This window comes from Corvus moneduloides, chromosome 4 (genome assembly GCF_009650955.1).
Source record: "Corvus moneduloides isolate bCorMon1 chromosome 4, bCorMon1.pri, whole genome shotgun sequence".
Taxonomy (NCBI): Eukaryota; Metazoa; Chordata; class Aves; order Passeriformes; family Corvidae; genus Corvus; species Corvus moneduloides.
Window position 1 is genome coordinate 59,617,473 of NC_045479.1, and position 18,377 is coordinate 59,635,849.

The 18,377-nt window shown below is 44.7% G+C and overlaps 1 protein-coding gene across 5 annotated transcripts in view; it reads left to right on the top strand.

Annotated features, from left to right (window-relative positions):
* The window catches only part of CELSR1 (cadherin EGF LAG seven-pass G-type receptor 1), a 168,427-nt gene extending 159,987 nt beyond the window's left edge, over window positions 1–8,440 (top strand). For 2 of the 5 annotated variants that reach the window (XM_032105934.1, XM_032105935.1), the window contains exons 29-35: window positions 1,136–1,261; window positions 1,569–1,705; window positions 2,187–2,290; window positions 3,089–3,256; window positions 4,124–4,366; window positions 4,664–4,928; window positions 6,219–8,440. In XM_032105934.1, the coding sequence (XP_031961825.1) occupies window positions 1,136–1,261; window positions 1,569–1,705; window positions 2,187–2,290; window positions 3,089–3,256; window positions 4,124–4,366; window positions 4,664–4,928; window positions 6,219–6,243 (1,068 nt within the window). In that variant the 3' untranslated portion in view covers window positions 6,244–8,440. The remainder of the gene's footprint in view (window positions 1–1,135; window positions 1,262–1,568; window positions 1,706–2,186; window positions 2,291–3,088; window positions 3,257–4,123; window positions 4,367–4,663; window positions 4,929–6,218) is intronic. The other 3 variants (XM_032105930.1, XM_032105933.1, XM_032105932.1) reach the window with 2 other exon arrangements.
* The last annotated feature ends 9,937 nt before the right edge of the window (window positions 8,441–18,377 follow it).

Here is an 18,377-nt window from a genome sequence, read left to right on the forward strand (position 1 = left end):
GTGCTCTGAAATAAATGCACCTACTCTGGCTGTAAAACCAGGCTTCCACAAATCTAAAATTAAATTAAATTAAACATAAACCTGATGAGAGGGACAAAGATCAGCAGCTGGAATTCTCCAAACTTGCCCAGAGAGGTACAGTGGTATGTGGCATTTCACATCACTGCCTTCTTTGAACTTGTATTTTTAAAGAGACATTTATGTGAATTTTATTAATGAGTAATCCCAACGTGCTAGTGCCAGCTAAAATCACATTTGCTCGAATGTTTAGAAAGTGAGCTTGAAGTTTAAAGTTACTCTAAGTCAATTGCTTTGGCTGAAATAATGAAATTCAGGCTTCTTATGATGTTGGTACAGCTGCAACTTCATGAGTATTGGCTTTTCTATACTGTATGTCCAACCAAAGTTGGTAACTATTTGGCAGCTGCATTAATTCCCTCAGAGCAAATACATCTGAAGGCAGACACGTGTGTGTGCCCTGCCCCCAGCAAAAGCTGTTAATGTGTGTTCCTGGCAGCCAACAATTGCCCAGCCCTGGGGACTTCACTGATTTTCCCATCAGAGGTATTGCTTAACCAAGGAACTTAGACGACAAAAGTTGGGACCTCTCTGCCCCCAGTCCATCTTCACATCTCACAAGGCTTTCTAAAATTCTCTTAGACACAGTATTAAGGGCTCCTTTCACAGAAGTTGCCCATTTCCAGAGGCTTTCACTAAAGGCTGTGATATTTTTCATGTGCTGCTATTGATTTTTTCTCATCATCTGTGTAAAAGCTCTAAAATCCCAAATTCTAAAATTCCTGTGATGTTTTCTAGTGGGACATTCAGGTTCCCTTTGGATTTCTTCCCAAATCAAGCTGTGCTCTGTAAATTCTGGAGAAACACATCTTTGTGTATATTTTCCCAGGCCTTTAATGCACATTTGAACTTGGAATCAAATTATGAAGAAGTGCTAGGAGATCAGTCAATGCCATTTCAGTCAAAGAAAGAAAATAGTTATTGCTTTTGAAATACACCATCATGGACTACAAATTAGAATTCAGGGGTTGTTTCAGAATGGGTGTTCTCCAATATCCATATTTGCAATGTGGTAGTAGCGAATCATTTACATTTTCCTCTCTCTAAAATTGTTCAGGGGCTGTTCATTTTCTTCTTCCACTGCGTATTTAACAAAGAAGTCAGAAAGCACTTGAAGAACACTTTAACTGGAAAGAAACCTCTTCCAGATGATTCCACTGCAACAAGAGCTACATTATTAACTGTAAGAAAAAAGCATTGGGAGAAAAACCATCCTTTTTGCTGGTAGAAGTTACCTAAAATAAACTTATACGTGGCTTGCCTGTAATAAGTGAACTGAATGATTGCTTTCAGTGACTTCTACAAAGATTACTGATGGCCTCTCTCAAAAGTTTTGATTATTATTTTAATTTAAACCTTTGAGAGAAAATAATTATTTTCCCTGGTGTCAAAACCCATTTGGTTCTTTGAAACTTCGTACATTTGTGGGTAACATGAGCTTCTGGAAGGATCATTCACTAATGCTTTATGTCTTTTTTTTTCCCTTTCAGCGATCTCTGAACTGTAACAACACATATATAGAAGAGCCAAACATGTATCGCACAACTATGGGGGAATCCACTGTCTCCCTAGAAAGCACCGTCAGGTCAGCCAAGAGCCACAATAGCTACCTTGCTTATATTCTCAGGTAATCCGGTGGCAGGTGCATGGCTTTCAAGTGCTTGCCTTTCCCTTTTTTATTGCTCTTGTGGAAACCAGAAATCTGGTTCAAATGCTACTTGATTTATATCTTAACAGTTCTGTTTCATGTGACTGTCATTTTCTTTGGTGCATTTTCTGTTGCATGTGTCTTTGGGGCAGGGTTCTGGCAGTGCAGAGGTTAACCTAAGAGTGAGGTTACCTATATGGGCTATGCTGCTTGCCTGTTGCAATTCAGGTGTGTCTCAAGGAGCACAGTTTAGCTCATTAGCTTTAGGGTTTTTCAGAGTGTGATTCATGTGGCACAAGGTAGATAACTAGATCAGGATAACCTTTGTCTCACTGTGAAGTGACCACTGGACAGTCAAGCACAGGCTGGCTGGCATCCCCTGAAGCTGTCTGTATGTCTGCCTTGTTGTTAAGAACAGTAAAGTGACCAAGAAAGTTGTCCTCTGTTTTTCTTCTCAAAGGGACGAGGCTGCTCATAAACTCAGTGGATCCTCAAGTCAAGCAAGGGCTGGTCAGACTGAAGCAGATTCCTCCATTTTTCATAGGAATCCGTCCAAATCCAATGGTAAGAATAATTTCTAAATGCTTTGACCCATTTGTGCACCTTCTCCTTCTCAGCACTTTCTCCGAAGTCTTCTGTAACAGGAAGAATAATTACAATAGTTAGATGTTCTCATTCTGATTATGCTGTTGGCATAACAAGCTGTGTAATGGCTGCCTTACAAGGAAATCCTGGAATGGAAATATCATATATCTGCTGCTTGTGATGGTTTAATTTTTATCTGATGCTGTCACAGCTGTTGACAGTTTATGGAGTCCCCTTTCTTTCTCACAAATTATGTACTGTTGCTTTTGATTTTTAGTTGGAGAAATTTTAATGTTTGAGACCTTGAGGCAATATTCTCCTTTACTTGTCTGTGGTTTGTACAAAAAAAATGAGAAGTGCCTCTTGTCTGATTTCCTTTCATTTTGGTCTTGACATTCAATTTTGTTGCCTTGTAGCAGTTTTTAAGTTAAGTGCATTTCAGATTCCTGGTATTTCTAGGTATCTTATTTTGCCTGTGTGTTGTGTTCATTGAGATCCAATAGAGTTACTGTTCTGCATGTTAAATAGGGAAAAATGTGCTCCCACTCTGTCCTGCACATCCTGCCCACTAGCTGAGCCGAGTGGTTGTGCTTCCCAATGGTTGTGCTGCAGTCCCTCTGCATTTATCCTAGGTACACTTACAGATGTAAGAGCTCATTCCTGGCACGGCCTGAACCAGATGCCTGCCTTTCCTTCCTCCTTGTGCATTTGTCAGATAGATCTGTTCAGCTCCTATTTACACTTCCATCACTGTGTTTCCCCTGTCCACCTTTGCAGAGCATGATTCAGACTCTGACAGCGAGCTGTCCCTCGATGAACACAGCAGTTCTTACGCCTCCTCCCATTCATCGGACAGCGAGGAAGATGGACTCGAGATGGAGAAGAAGTGGAACACATCTACTTCCAAAAACAATGAACATGGCCCACTCCACAGCACACCCAAAGGTACTCCCAGTGCTAGGGGAGGGCAGTGGTGCACTAAAGTAGCTTTGGATTAGATGGGATGCATTTGCCACACTACCATGCAGCTGAGGCAGCATCTCTACCTCTGCACCTTGCTTTGGTAGAGATCCTTGTTTCCAGCTTAGAGACCTTTCTTCTTCCAAAGGCTTGTTCCCAGGGGTGACTGAGTACTGAATGCTGAACACCCTAAAGCAGAGTGAGCTTTGCAGGCAGGTCCCCAAAGCATTTGGACATGGCATTACCAAGCCAGCAATATCTCATGAAGAAGAGGAGAAAGAAGCCACTTGTTTTGCAGGCAGGGGGAGGAAATGTCTGCCTCTCCTCATACAATAAAGGCATGTGTATCCAGTGGTGTTGGGGAGGTCCTGGACCTAAAGAGTTGGAAATCATTGACCATTAATATAATTTCTGTGTGACAGGGTGCAGGCATTTCTAAGCATTGTTGATACCGTCCTAATGAAATACAACTTTGAATGACAAACATCCAGGCTGTGTGCAGAGGCTCTTCACAGATACAGCACAGGGTGTCTTGGGTACCCTCAGCCTTCAGAAACCAACTTCCCCAAGGAAGGATCTCTGACCCTGGAGAGCTGAGAAGGCAGGTTTGCCTCACAGTTCTCCTTAATGGAGCTGGCATCCTTGCTCTGGGAAGGGTTTGGACATCCTGTCATCCTACCAGGTGATTTTTTTGGGGATTTAATGCACCCTGAGGGCAGTGCAGTCCATCAAGGACCAACTGAAGGATTGCTCTGGTTTGACACACAGCTCCTCTCCAGCCACAGATGCCAGGCAGTGGTTGAGAGAACATACCAAAAGTGGTTTTCGAGCTAGTGTTTTTTTGCATTGCAGTTGATACCCTTCCCAATCATGTGAAACCCTATTGGCCCACAGAATGCGTATCAGCCAGCGATGGCGAGGACCCCAGCAGGAAACAAAAACTCAAAGTAGAGACCAAGGTCAACGTAGAGCTTCACAGGGAAAACCAGGTGAACCACAGCAATGAAGCACCACAGGACAAGGAGAACGAAGGGCAGCAGAAGGAGAACAGACCTCTGGCCCACCAGAATAACCAGCAGCCGGAGCAGAGGAAAGGTAACACAGCCTCACAGTTGGATTGGGAGACCGGAGGGTTAATGAGCATTAATTAGTTTAAAAGGTAGCTCTGTCAGGGAAGAACACTTTCCAAATGGCTCTAATCTGTGTAGCCAGATACACCATGGGAAGCTAGTGGGTAGTTGCTGCAGTCTGATCTTTTGGTTATGAAATAAAGTGCCAAACTAGAAGTCTTAGTAAGAAATAGAGAACGTAACATCTTGCATGCGCTCAGCTTGATAAATGAAATGACTGATACACTTAAAAAATTTTATTATTCCCTCTTTTCCTTAACAGGCATCTTAAAAAATAAAGTTACCTACCCTCCCCCACTGGTGGATAAGAATATGAAGAATCGTTTGCGGGAAAAGCTGTCGGATTACAATCAGAGCACAATCTCATCCAGGACTACTTCCCTAGGGACAAATGAGGGGGTCCGCTCTCCTTCAGACTTGGGGGTAACAGTAAAAAATGTTCGGAGGGAGCAGTCTCGAGACCAGCTCAATGGCATGGCCATGAACCTCCACGTGGGAACAGGACATGCTGACACCTCAGACTCAGAGTAAGTGTCACATTGGGATGCCCTGGCTGACCTCCTATGGTCTCTCCCTTCACCTTCCAATCCCAGACTCACACATGAGCAAAAATTTCCTCTGGTGATTGCCCAGAGTCCTTCACCAGTAACTGTCTTGATGGTTTGCCCATACCATGTCCCCAGGCCATGGTGTTTCAGTCATGAGAAGGCCAAAACAGGTATCACAGGCAAGGTGCCAGGACAGAGACCTGCTACTGGGCCACCCTGGCATGCTCTGAACTGGCAGGCTGATGTGGTACTGGCACACTTGGACAGGAGCAGCCTCACTCTGCCCTGCCACCCTGCCGGGGCTTGGCTGGGGAAAGAGACAAGGCTGTGGGGAGCATGGTGTGAGTGTCCATGTCTCAGAGGGCAGAGGGAAACCATGGCTGAGGCAGGAGATCCCAAGGCTGGAGAGAAAAACCAAGCTACCAATCCTAAATTGGCAATCAGTGTGTGAATTTATCATTGTAAACTAAATCAAATATAAACAAAAGGCTGAGCAAGCTCTCAGCCAAAGGGAATTCTCAGAAACCTCATTACTCACCATTGATAATTCTTGCATTTCAAATTAAGACAACAGCCATATGTAAAGTCTATGCAAACATTTTATTCATATAGTCTCATTCTTTATTAACATGAATAATAGTCTTATTCTTTCACCAAACCGAGAGAAAAATTCTCACCCAGCTTTAACTCTAGCACTATCTCACCAGGTTTTAAATATGCCTGTTGTCTGGGTGCACAGACCATTCCCAGCTCACTATAAAAGCACATCTTTGGATTGCTGGGAGTTGGCTGATGAAATAGATCCTGGTTAGGCAGGAAACACGGATGTTTTGAGTAAGCCATAACTACCTGCTGCTACCAGGTAACACAGTCATTACTGGGGAATAACTGGCCAGCTTGCACTAAGCAACTGTGTTATCTATGCACCTTTGGCATAATGGAAAGCTCTGCTGTTGGCAGCAGACTGCACGAATCTGTCCAATACACCAGGCTTCTAACAGCTTGTAAGATCTGTATGTGAACCTTGCATCCTCAGTGAAGCATTAGCCAAATACAGACTCTCTGTAGAATTTCCTCTAAAGCATTTCTCTTGTGTACTACCTGGAACTGTTTCTCTCAGGTGGTCTTCCCCTCCAAGACAGCATCCCCCCTGCAAGCATTGGTTTGGCAAGGCATGGTAACTTCACAGGTTTAGGTGGGTTTGGGTGGAGCAGTTTGCCTGTACCTGTTTAACCCTAAGCCTGCATGATCACTTCTTCTCACTAACAGAGGCAGTAATGAAACTTCAATTTGAACCATCAGGAAATTGTGATCCCCTCTGCACGGTTCTGACTCCTCGCCACGGCGTCGCCGCCTGCCCGCCTCGGACTTCATCAGAGAGGCCACACGGTGAGGAGGATGAGGTGGGCATCGATTCCCACGTGGTTTCATGTTCTGGCAGACTCCTGACTGCTCCTGGCACAGCCACAGTGCCCGGCTGCACTTGCAATAAGGGCGCTGTGTGGTACGCTCCTCCCGCAGGAACCCGTGCCGAAAACACGGAAACGGCCGCAGGGATACCTTGTGTTGGATGGATATCTGTGCATGGTGCAGACAGTGCTGCAGGGGTTGCTTTTTGCAGGGGAGAACCAAGGAAAAACACATTGTTATCCTAGAGGACCTACAATAAGGCAATCCATCAGCCTGAAGACAAGCACTAGGACGTGTCTCTTGTGGAGTTTTGATGGCTGTAGTGTGAACCCTTGAGGCTGCTGGGCTCCAGGAGGAATATCCCAACAAGTGTCCTTTGGTTTCTATGCCACCATCTCTGTCCACCCCCCTACGGACACGTCGTCTTAAGAAAAAAAAATCCTTTATATATATATAAAAAGTGTAGATACTTTTATATATTTTGTATGGTGTTGCTAAAGAAAAAGTTCCTTTGTATATTTTACATTTATACTGATCTTCTTAATTTGATAATAGGAAATCAATTAAAAAGATGTTTTGATATTTTTTATATGAACATTGCACAATTTTACTTGAATTTGGCGTTTGATAAGTAACTGAGGTTTGCCTGGAAGCCACCTTCAGACACGATGCAGTTTTCAAAGTAATACAGTAAATTACATCAAAATCCATGACTATAATTTATAAGTTTTGTTAACAGATTTTGGAACACTTTAAGGGCACAGTATCTTTTTCTCATAACCTTCTAAAACCCACAAAAATTTGTTTTCTGCATTTTTTTGGTAGTTTGATCTCTTCTCACAAGTTCATTGACGTGTTCAGGAACTGAACTTCAGGACGCATATCTTTGTGTAAGGTTTCAACTCAGTCCTTGTCTGGAAGAAGTCAAATCAGTATTTTCCTTACCAAGAACAAGAAAATTAAGTGGTGTGGTTGTGTGGTAGGTTTTTACCTTGGTCAGGCTCTGCAACAAACCAGCACTCTGCATGTCCCAGGGAGAGGGCCCTCCTTCCATGGGCAAGTTCTGCCTCAGGTGCAGTATTTTTTTTTTCTCTCTTCTCACTGGATTCAGCACATCTAATCAAAGCAGAAATAGAAGACTTTAAAGATGTCCAGATTTCACTGTCCAGCTCTTTGACAAAACCCTGGCCTTCCTGGTGTTTCAAAAAGCACATGGAAGGCTTAAGGTTTCACGTTTCCCACAAAATGTGCTGGTTTCACAAGTATCAGAAAGTTAAGCGTGACCTGTCTGCTGTCTTCACCTTCCTGCAATGTTTACAAAAAAAAGGAAGAGTAAGATGTGAAAAAGTTTGCATCCAACAGTGTTAGGCAGAGCTCAGCCAGTGGCTCCTCGTGGTGGGAATATGTGACTCCAAGGATGACAGTGGTGTGGCTGTGCCTGCTCTCTGCCAGTAAGGCTTTCAGGAGCTCCGTGCTCACCACAGCAGCCCTTTTGGGGAAATACTGGCTATTGTTTGTGCAAATGTGTGTGTGAAAGGGAAGAAATAGAAAATCAGGCTAAATAAAATGCAAGAGTTGAGGAAAAGATGAAAAACAGTATACTGTAATCTTGGTTTCATTATATTCCTATGCATTTTCAAAAGTATCAAGGAAGCCTTTAGAAGGGGAGAGGGAGGAAGGATGCTGTTCCTTTAAAGATTATGCAACATACTGTGTGACATTTTCTGACAGAAAAAAATTTTGAATGTTTTAAGGGTCTGGCACTTGGCTGTGTGCTCAGGCATTGTGTATAACCCATGCTAGTTGTTCTTACATCTGTGTATGTATATTTTGTCCCAGTGAGATGTAGGTAGTTTTTATTTTGATCAGAATTGTTGCAGTAAATGAGGGTCAGTTGTATTAATGACAAAAAAATTAAACCTATTTTTATGACTTTTTAAAAGCTTTATGGCAGATTAGACACTGGAAGTTTGTTTGGTTTTTTTAACAAATGTATATTTATTAATGTGCAGAACACTGGAATTGCAGCACAGATGAAAGGAGAATTTACAATAAATTAAGAAATTTTTTTTGGACTTGTATTCTTCCTCTGGTTGTTTATTTTTAAGTGCGGATGCTGAGGGTCCAAATGGCATTTCCTGGGGTTTAGAAAGTAGCAGGAGCGGGAACATACGGATACCCATCTCTCTCACTGAGGCAGCAGAGGCTGTAAAGCACCAGCCAGGCAATGCACACACCCCGCTGCCAGCCCAGGACCCTGTGCTGGCACAGGGTGCCAGAACTGCATCACATTTCAGTCCAAACCTGCGGCATTTTTCAGACATGGAACATGGCCTGTGGAAGAGAAATGCCTTCTGCTAACCCAGAGCAAAGCAGGTCACCAGGAAAGCACCAGATTTAGAAAAGGACGTGTGAGAGCAGCCAGGGGAGTGGCAGCCAGCCCAGCCCACAACAGCCTGCAGTGAGCAACAAGGACCTTCTCCGATGGTCTGTGCTCCGTCCTTGGCTCTCCCAAGCCAGCTGAGGCTGAGCTGTGGTCCTGCTCACTCAGTCCTTTTCAGGCTGTTGTGCAAGTCCTCATTCATAGATCTCACAAGGCCCAGCAGTGACCTGCACATGTCTGTCAGCTTTCTGGAAATAAAAGTATTTCTCAGTATCAACCGGCCAGGGTGAAGCCAGGTGGAGAGAGCCTCGCTACTGATTTAGGGGCAAAATCAAATCTTCAGGATCTTCATTTTGGAAACAGCTCCACCAAAACTTGCCACTAAACAAGTAATTAGCCCAAGGGGAAACTGTTTTGAATTCTATTGTACAAGTGCATTATTTGGGGGAACACAGAGTTTTTTCTGAAGTACTAGTTCACTTTTCTGTGGAGAAGCAGAAATAAGCCTCAGGCTTTCACATAAGCAGGTTAGTTGAGGCAGAGACCAGCCTATGATCCTGTCTCCAGCAGTGACCTACAGCAGATGTTTAGAAAAAGAGGATTATCAGCCACACATTACATGGCAAGGCAGCCACAGCAGGGTCCACAGCCCCCAGCTCTCTGCAGCTCAAGGCAGAGGCAGGAGTTGTGCTTGTCTCCAGCAAACCATGTTTTTCCCTCATACATCTCTCCTGTTGTGTTTCAGACCCATTTAAACTTCTACTACACAGTGGGCTGCCTGATTCAGTCACAAGCAGTAAGAAAAATGCCTTCCTTCAGCTTCATTCCCATCCCCTACCACGGACACCTTTGCTGCTTGCAGCAGGAGAGGCAGTGAGAATCATCTCTCATCTTCTCCAGGTCAAAGAGACAGGCTTTGTCCTAGAGCACTTGGGTAATCTCTTTCCAGCTGAGCAGCTTGGATCTCTGCAATTGTTCCATGTGCAGAAACACTGCTGTACCTTTTACCTTCCTTCTTGCTCTTCTTCAGCCCATTACCAGGTTAAATATAGACTTTTTGGGGTGGCAGAGAGAGAAGAGACCAGAGCAGACCACAAAATGCAAGCAGTAGGCCTGCCAACACCCACCAAAAAAAAAAGAAAAAAAAATTTAAAAAAATCTCCATTCACTTTTCCCATCCTAATCTTTACAATGACATTTGGCCTAAGCAAATTATAAGAAAAAAATTCCAGAAGAGATGCACCATTGGCAGCAGCATGGCATGGTAAGGCTGCAGTAACATAAGCAGTCATGTACCCCAGCCCCTTCAACAACAGTATACTCAAATATATTCAAATATACTCTGGGATCTGTCTAAAAGTCTTAAAAATCCTAACTGATAATTCCAGTACATCTGCCAATAGCCTGCAGTAGCATTTCCGAGGATAATGAGTTAGTTTGTCTGAATCCTTATGTTGTGCTTAGGCACACAGCCTGCTCAGCCACAGAGGATGCTCCTGCCAAGGTCTGGGGGATCACAGAAAGGAGATTCCCAGCAGCCCTGGGAAGATGTCACTACTGTCCACACCAACACCACACCCACAGCGCCAGGAGCAGTCTAGGATGCATTTGGGCCTCAGCCTCACAGGTTCTACTCTGCCTTTATGCTCCTGTTCTCACATGTGCAACTCACTTCTCGTCCCTTAAAGAAGCAATTTGTACTAGACTCATTTTCCATTTTAGTCTATTGATTTTTGAATCCATCCTCCAGTTTCTCATACTCATTTTGGATTTTAGTCCTGTCCATGAGGATGCCTGGAGGCAGCATTTGCAACCTTTACTAGCTACCTTATATCTCATCATTCAAACCATGAATGAAAATATCAAACAAAACTAAGCCCAAGAGGGCTTTTCAAACACTTCTGTTCTTGCCAAGCAAGTTTTGCACCTACCTCATATCAATTAACGTCAGTCTGCACTGACAGTGTTTTGTGTATGAGAACAGAGTGTGGGGCAGTATCAAACTATTTACTGAAGACATGTTCCATCTGCTGCTGCTGCTCCTTTATCCACCATGCCAGGCACTGTATTAAAGAAAATTAGATTAATCTGACGTGTGTGTGGCAAAGAGACCGTGTTAATTCATCATTGTCTTCTAAATACTTCAAAGCATTTGTAAGTGCCCCCAGGAGCCCCCTGGAGCTCAGTGCTGTGCCGGTGTGTCCCCTTCTGCCTTGGTCAGACATCTGCTGCCATCCTTCTGCTCAAAGACAGCTCTGAATAGAGTATCCACAGCTTCAAACTCACATTTTTCATAGTCTGAGCATATTGTCTTTATTTGAAGGGAGGCCCAGACTGATTTCCCTGTGGACTGATGCTTCATGGAGGTGCTGTGAGAGCCCAGCCTCTGCAGTGGGTCAGGAGACACCACAGAGGTGGAGCAGAGCTAAGGCACCTCTTAGGGGGAGAACTGTGCTTAAGGTGAGAGGTGCCCTGTCTCTCTGACAGCTGCATGTGTCCCAGGGCCATCCTTGGCCAAAACGTGGGACTGCCCTGCCCAGCATGGCCTGGCTTCAGGAGCCCATCCTGACTTCTGCAAAGCCATCATTTTCCATCAGATCCACCCAGGAAATAGAAATGAGCTCACAGCTCCAGCTTTCCAGGTGCTGCCACTCTCTTTTATTAAAATAGTCATAGTGCAACCAGTTGGGTGGTTTCCTCTATTAGTTTCTTATAGGATGGGGGTTTTCCCCTCCACAAATATAACTGTTTGCAAAACCACCAACCCCTTGGGCTAATGGGTAGGAAAACTTCTTCCTTTTGGTTATTTGATGGAAGCTCTTTGGAAGTCCTTCTTGAATGATCTTGTTTGGATGTTAAGCCTGGAAATGTCTGGGGGATCACAGAAAGGAGATCCCCAGGACCCCTGGTGAGATGTCGCCACTGTCCACACCAGCACCACCACTTGTGCTTTCCAAGTGAAGAGCGTAGAGTTGGGTCTGTGTTTTTGTTAGATATTCATATACTGAAGGAAACAGTGAGCATGGGAAATCCTGTGTATGTATAAACAGGGCAGCTGAAGCAGAAGGTCCCTGTGAATGATCTATTCCGCTCAGGTTAGGAACATCCCACTGAATCCCATACAAAACAGCAGCAGCTGTGGCTGGGAGCCAGCAAATTGAACAAGTTTCCAGGCAAAACAATAAATCGGGCATTGATTCTGAGAAAAATCAATACCTCTTAGCACATGTTTCAATTTCCTGGATAAAACAAACAGAAATGCCTAGAATGGTTAACTCCTTCACTTACAGATGCACAGGTTTCAGGGATGGAAAGGATCAGGGGAAAGCCCAGTTGGCTTAGGAGCTTTAGGAGTTAGGGTTCATACTGCTGGCACAAATTGGCCAAACAAACAGGAGTGAGCAGGTGGTCAGGAGGAACCAAGCTGCCATCAAAGCACTCCTGACGCGCAGCTTTCTCCACCAGGTTGTCCAAGGAAAAACACTTTCCTGGCTGATCTCACCTAGGTTATACCAAGCACAAACCAAAAGCAGCTTGTGTATTTTCTTTCTCTCTCACTCAGTGACAGGGCAGCTCCTCAAACATCCATCTGCATCACTTCCCTGTGGGCAGATCTGTGGCAGAACCAGTGCCATCACAACCGAGGTGACCCCAAAGGGGTTTCTGTCAAGGCTGTTCCTCTGCTGGAGCAGACTGGCAACAAAGCACTCCTGTTTCTTGCAGAATGTTTAGCTTGCCTCTGTGGTGATACAGAGACACACCATGCGTCCTTTGGGATTTGCTGCAAGCTCCGTGTTAAACCTGCCTCCTAGGAGGTTTAACACGGGAGGTTCAAGCGTGGCCTCTGCTGGGCTGGCTTTTCATGGCAGGTGCTCAGTACAGCAGCAGTAGCTACAGAAGTCCATTGTAATTAAAGGGTTGGACAGCTGTGGCAAGAAGCACAGGAGCAGAGCTGCCTGCTCTAATTCCCAGGATCAATCTATTGTGCTTAGACAGTATTTACATGTTTCTTCTGATCCATCAGTGATTCTCTCCCTCCGGTCTCAGAAAGAAAGAATCTTGCAGGGAGCCACCTTAAAAGTCATCAGTCTTAGATCTCCTCTCAGTAGCGAATTCCCCTGCTTGCTCTGGAGTTCAAGCACCACTGTTGTATTGCAGTGCAGAGGAGACACACCACATGAGGACAGTCTCTGCTCCATGAAATGGTCGTGTCTTAAACAAGGTTTAACATCTGGCTACTAATCAGCTCACAGAGATTCTGCTTGTGCTGTCTTATTCACCTAAAAGGTAGGTGTAAAACTAATTCAGTGTAATAATCTTATACTATAAAACACCTTAATAATTAAAACCAGTGTAGATTATGCTGATTTATTTCCAAACGTGTCACTATAGCAATAAGTACTTAAAATACATAAAGCAATTTTCAGTTTAAATGCCACACCTGGAACCTTTCAAACTTGTAATAAATTGAGCACAGTTTTACTACATATAGCCAATTTGCTAACAGCCATAGAACTGTTGGTGTGACTCTATGGTTGGCCCATAGAGTCCTTTGTGTACTCTCAGAGAGGAGAGACAAAGATGTGTGAAGAGCAGTTAAGTGACTAGATTAAAATAAAAACTACCTTTAATCCAGCACCAATCTGAAATCCACCAGATGCTACATGGCTAGTTATCCTATCTTTGCATACCAGCCCTTTTTATGTTTACAATCCATCCTTGTTTGATGTTGACAGTTTCATACAAAGCCTCATCCAGTGTAATGAGGCCATACCAGACCAGCTGAGTTTGCTTTGCCACCAGGCAGGAGCTGCAGCAGGGCTGGGAGCCTTCGAGATGGACAGATTGCCAAAGAAGTCTGTGCAGATTCCACTGAAGTCCTTCAAATGAGAGAAGAAATGTTCCATCAGTGGTTCTCACTCAGTCTCTCCTGTGTTGCACTGAGCAGTGGGCACAGCCCAGGATTTTCCTGCTGTGCTAGGGTTCATCAGCCCTGGAGAACACAGCAGACTGGGAGACAGAGGGAATCTCTGTAGTACCTGCCACAGGGAAGAGGAGCACATGGGACATCTTCCCTGCTCCCAAGGACATGGCTGAACCTCCTTCTCTGTTCTGGTCAAATTTCACTGAAATCAAAAGAGAACTGGATGCACAGAGGGATGAAACAGCTGGCTCCCACGAAGTCAGTGCTACATACACCTTGAGTCTCTTTCCTCCCTAGGAAAACGAGAGAAAAGGAGGAAAAGGAAGAATTCACCATTTGTCTAGGAGTTCAATTTGAAGTTTTTTGATACAACCCAGATGTCCCATCTGCCAGCCAGAACTGCCACCAACACTTCTTGCAGACTACATCCAGCTCATGTAAGCCCAGAGACACAAACCCAGGAGCCCTGCAGGAATGCAAAGCACCAGAAGAATTTCTGTCATGAGCTCCCACAGCACTTCTGGAGAAATCCAGGACAGAGCAGTCAGGTCACTTTCCTCTTGATGAATCTTCTTACTGGAAGTAGGTCTTCTGTTGCTTTTCATCACAGGAACTGGTGGGCTGTAATTAACTGACTATATTTTCCTGGGAGCCTCCTCAAAAGATGGTGCTATAGAATGGGAAAGGTGCCACTGAATTATCAAAGTCCAGAGCGGGACAGCCCCCTGAAAAAACTTAATTTCTCCAGGTTGGGTCTGTTTAAGTGGTATCTCTCCACGTATTTAATTGTTTCTAGAACCTTAAACTTGCAGAGTGAGTTGGAAGCTCTTTTGTATTGAAAAAATTACTCTATATGCTGCAAAACTGCATAGAATGTGGAGTCCATTCACTTTTTGCATTCTCAGGTTTCTCTGGCTGATGCTATGCCTGTAATAAAAAGCAAGACATTTTAGAAAAGAACAACTCCAAAAGCCATTGTTCATCAGAATCCACACACATTCAAACAAGTGTAAGAATCTGGTGCTAGTTCTCAAGAGAAAAAAAATAAATCTCCCTTTTACCTCCAGCTGTTCAAGAACCAGATGAAGTTTGAGAGTGACCAGGAAACGAATCAGCAGCACAGCCCGGCACAGGGGAGGGAGGACAGGCAGGACCTGAACCCTGACTAAGTGTGTGTTTTCCCGGCTGCCGGGGCTGTCACTGGCCTGACCTGTACCATGGGCGCCGCCCAGCCCCAGTGAGAGTCTGGCCCTTAAAAGATGCTGCTCCTCAGCCAGCTCATGGTTGTGCTGAAACGCCTGGGCTTTATCCCTGCCGCGAGCAAACCCACAGAGGGGCAATTCTTCCAATGTATTGGCTCAGCAAAAATCTAAAAAAAGGGGAAAACTCACAGTTCCGGATGTGTTAATTGCCACCGTCTCCCAACAACGTTGCCCACGGTTGGGAGGGATGAACGCGATGCCCTGGTGCCTCCTGGTGCTGAAGCTGGAAATGGCACATCACTTCCCTGCATCATTGGTGTGTGCCACTCTGGTGTGATTATCGCATTTATCATAGATAATTTCATTTTGTTCAATGCTTTAAAGCATGTAAATACATATAAATGCAGAGAAAGCGTTTTTAAAATTAAACCAGAGGCTGTTTGGTGGCGCTGAGACCCCCCTGCAGCTCATTCTGCCGTCCCTGGCTGCAGAGCCCAACATCGTCCCATGCAAAGCAGGGACAGCAGAAAACCAACCTCCCCAGACCTTCCTGTGCTGAAGTCTCCAAGCTGAAAGGGCTCTTTTGGACAAAGAGAGATCAGGAAATTCTGGTTTGGGAATAAAGGTGGAAAGGGGAATTTTATCCTTAACTCTGGAACAGCATGATCCTGAAATCCAGGCAGTGGAGGCTGTGCTGTGAACCCTCACTCCAGTCCCATCTCCTTGCCTTCGGGGGAGAGTCTGCACAGGAGGCTGCACACAGTCATCTCCCAGCTTCCAGGGAGAGCTCAGCCTTGTTCACAGGGGCTAGATTCAATATTTACATACATAAAAGTACAAATTTAAATGCTGCATCCAACAATTTGGGGTCCTTTTTGCTTGTAAGTATGCTAAAAATACAGATCTACTCTAAAGAGGAGGAGGGGGAAAAAGCTTTATAAAAACACCAGCTTTGTTTCCTGTGGTCTGCAGCTAAAGAGAGAAAGCAGCTGAAGAGAGTGAACACTCAGTTTTGAAATGGGAATATAACAGCTTCTCTCAGCCCTAGAAGCCAATGCAAACACTACAAGCCAATGCTTTTACTGCTGGACTGTAAATACTGCGCTGCCATAGTGTGAACGAAGCCCTTCACCACATCTGTGCAACATCTCAATGCTCCAGAGATCCTGTCCAGGAGAAGACAGAATCAGGTGACAGCCCTGCTCTCTTTGCATGGGGACAGTTCTGTCCTCCAGCTCTTCAGCACCAGCTGGGGCAGGAACACCGCCAAGAAGGAGCAAAACCAGGGGTGCAATTAAGACAGGTTTCACACAAGCATTTCTGGAATAAAACTGCACTTGGAGTGCAATTTTTCAGCCATTATACACTCAGAAACACAGGTTTTGAATATATTCACAGGGCACAACAGAGATTTCAATTCAGACCCAGCCTTAGCTGACACGAGTCGTGGTTTTTCAGTTACATGATCCTAATCTTGTTACCACATTTTCTACTTCGGAAGGAAAAAGTCCTTTTCTAAATAGTTATGCATGTGAGCGTTTGAAACCAAGTATTTCAAGACCTGAAAAGCTTAATGACAACTTGAAAGAGAATTCACCAGCTTGCAATTTGTTGCCCATAGTGGCAGAAAAAAATGACCAAAAAAAGTGAAAAGCCAATGAAGTTCAACAAGCATGTTGATGCTAATCTTCGGCAATAGACATAAAAGGAAATTCACCAGCCAGACAGCTCTTACCCGATTCAAGCTTAATCCTGGCCAAATTCCAGCCTTAGCAAAGGCTGTGCAAGCAATGGTATCAGTGATGGTCCCTTGGAGGGCGCACGGCTACCTGACCCCAGCACCAACCTCTGCTCTCACCTCACCCCTCTACCTCGGTTTCCAAGCCGTTACAGCTGTGCCCCTGGGCATTTTCACACCCACTTTGGGCTGGGCCAGGCCAGGCTGCTAGCCCTGGGGCAGGCTGGAGCATGGGATTCAGGCACTGCTGTCAGTAGTACTGGCACCTCTGGGCACTGGTGTTACAGAAACCACCACCGTCGTCACAAATGCAGGCACGACTGGTGATGGGGCTGCTCATCTTGCAGGTTAACAGCCAGCTCCAGAATAGAAATGTGCCTCTATAGGCTGCTCTGCCAGATGGCCCCGAGAGACTGCGTCCCTATGTAGGACATAATAAAATTCTCCTGGCCAAAGACCCTACATATGAGAGGAGCAAGGATCTCATACAGGTCAGTAGTTCAAACCCTTATCCAGGAGAAGCACATGGGACAAAAAGAGAAATGTAGCAACCCCTCTGAACAGTACAAGCTGTTTGGAAATGCTGGTTTGAACATGCAAGTGTGGCGTTGCTGGGCATGTGCAGCCTCTTGCGCAGCATCCCATGCAAGAAGCTATTAGCAAGTTGAATTTCACAAATGCCACTAGCTCCTAGCTCACAGCAGTGTGGTGAGGTTCACCGGGAGCAAGAGCAGCAATCACTTCATCTTGTCAAAGATCTCTGCTCATCATCACGGCAAGAGGCTGAGCTGCAGCCTCCACCCTTCTCAGACAATGAGTCTGTACTAACCAACCATTGCCCATATTCACCTCTACCTCAGATGAGGATTCTTCAGCAGAACCATGAGGTTCACTTCGGATGATAAAAATCAAAGTCCCCTGAGCCTATAAAGTGAATGGAGACCATTGCTGGGGCGGTTTCCACCAAAGATCAGCACGTTAGCTTCTGAATTTTCTACATTAGCCATCCTGGATTACTGCTGTATCCAACACTTAGGATGCTTAAACAAAAAGAGGGATGCAGAGCACAGATTAAAAAGCCTCTGTCCTGCAGGTGCTGTAGCAGACATTCATTGCATCCCATGCCAGCTATGCTACAAGCAGGACATGGTTAACCTTTGCTATGAGGCACTGGCCCAGCAGCTCTCAGCAAACCTGGGATCTCAGTGCCAGTTAAAATCTCAAAATTCTACATCACGAGGTGAGTCCTGCTCCTGCACACCTGTACCTCAGGAATAGTTACCTTCTACTACCATGCTGAAAGACAGGAATTCATTTTTGCTAACTTGCTGCAATGAAGTTTTATTATAAGCTTGGGGTATCCTCAATATGCACCCAGTCCTTATAAACCCATTCAATTTGGATTCAGCTCTTCCTAATAGCATTCCAATTTGAGACATAGCAAGATCCAATCATTATTAGGTCTATATTAAGCTCGAACCACAATAAGGAAATCCCTATGAATTTGCATCTTTTTCAAGTACAATGCATTCTCTTCTCCAGGAGACAAACCAAACAGCCTCAGACCTCAGCAGTTAACAGAAAATGAGTCAGCTCTGTGAAAACATTTAACATTCAAGATGGTTTTTAAGCCCCTAAGATTTGTAATTCTGATTTATGTAAACATCTGAAACGACTACTTAATACAGTTTAAGAATCAAAAGCAATTTTTAGAAAACTATTCAAAATGAAAAATAAGTATCTGTTGCCTGGAGTTCATTCCAAATGCTGA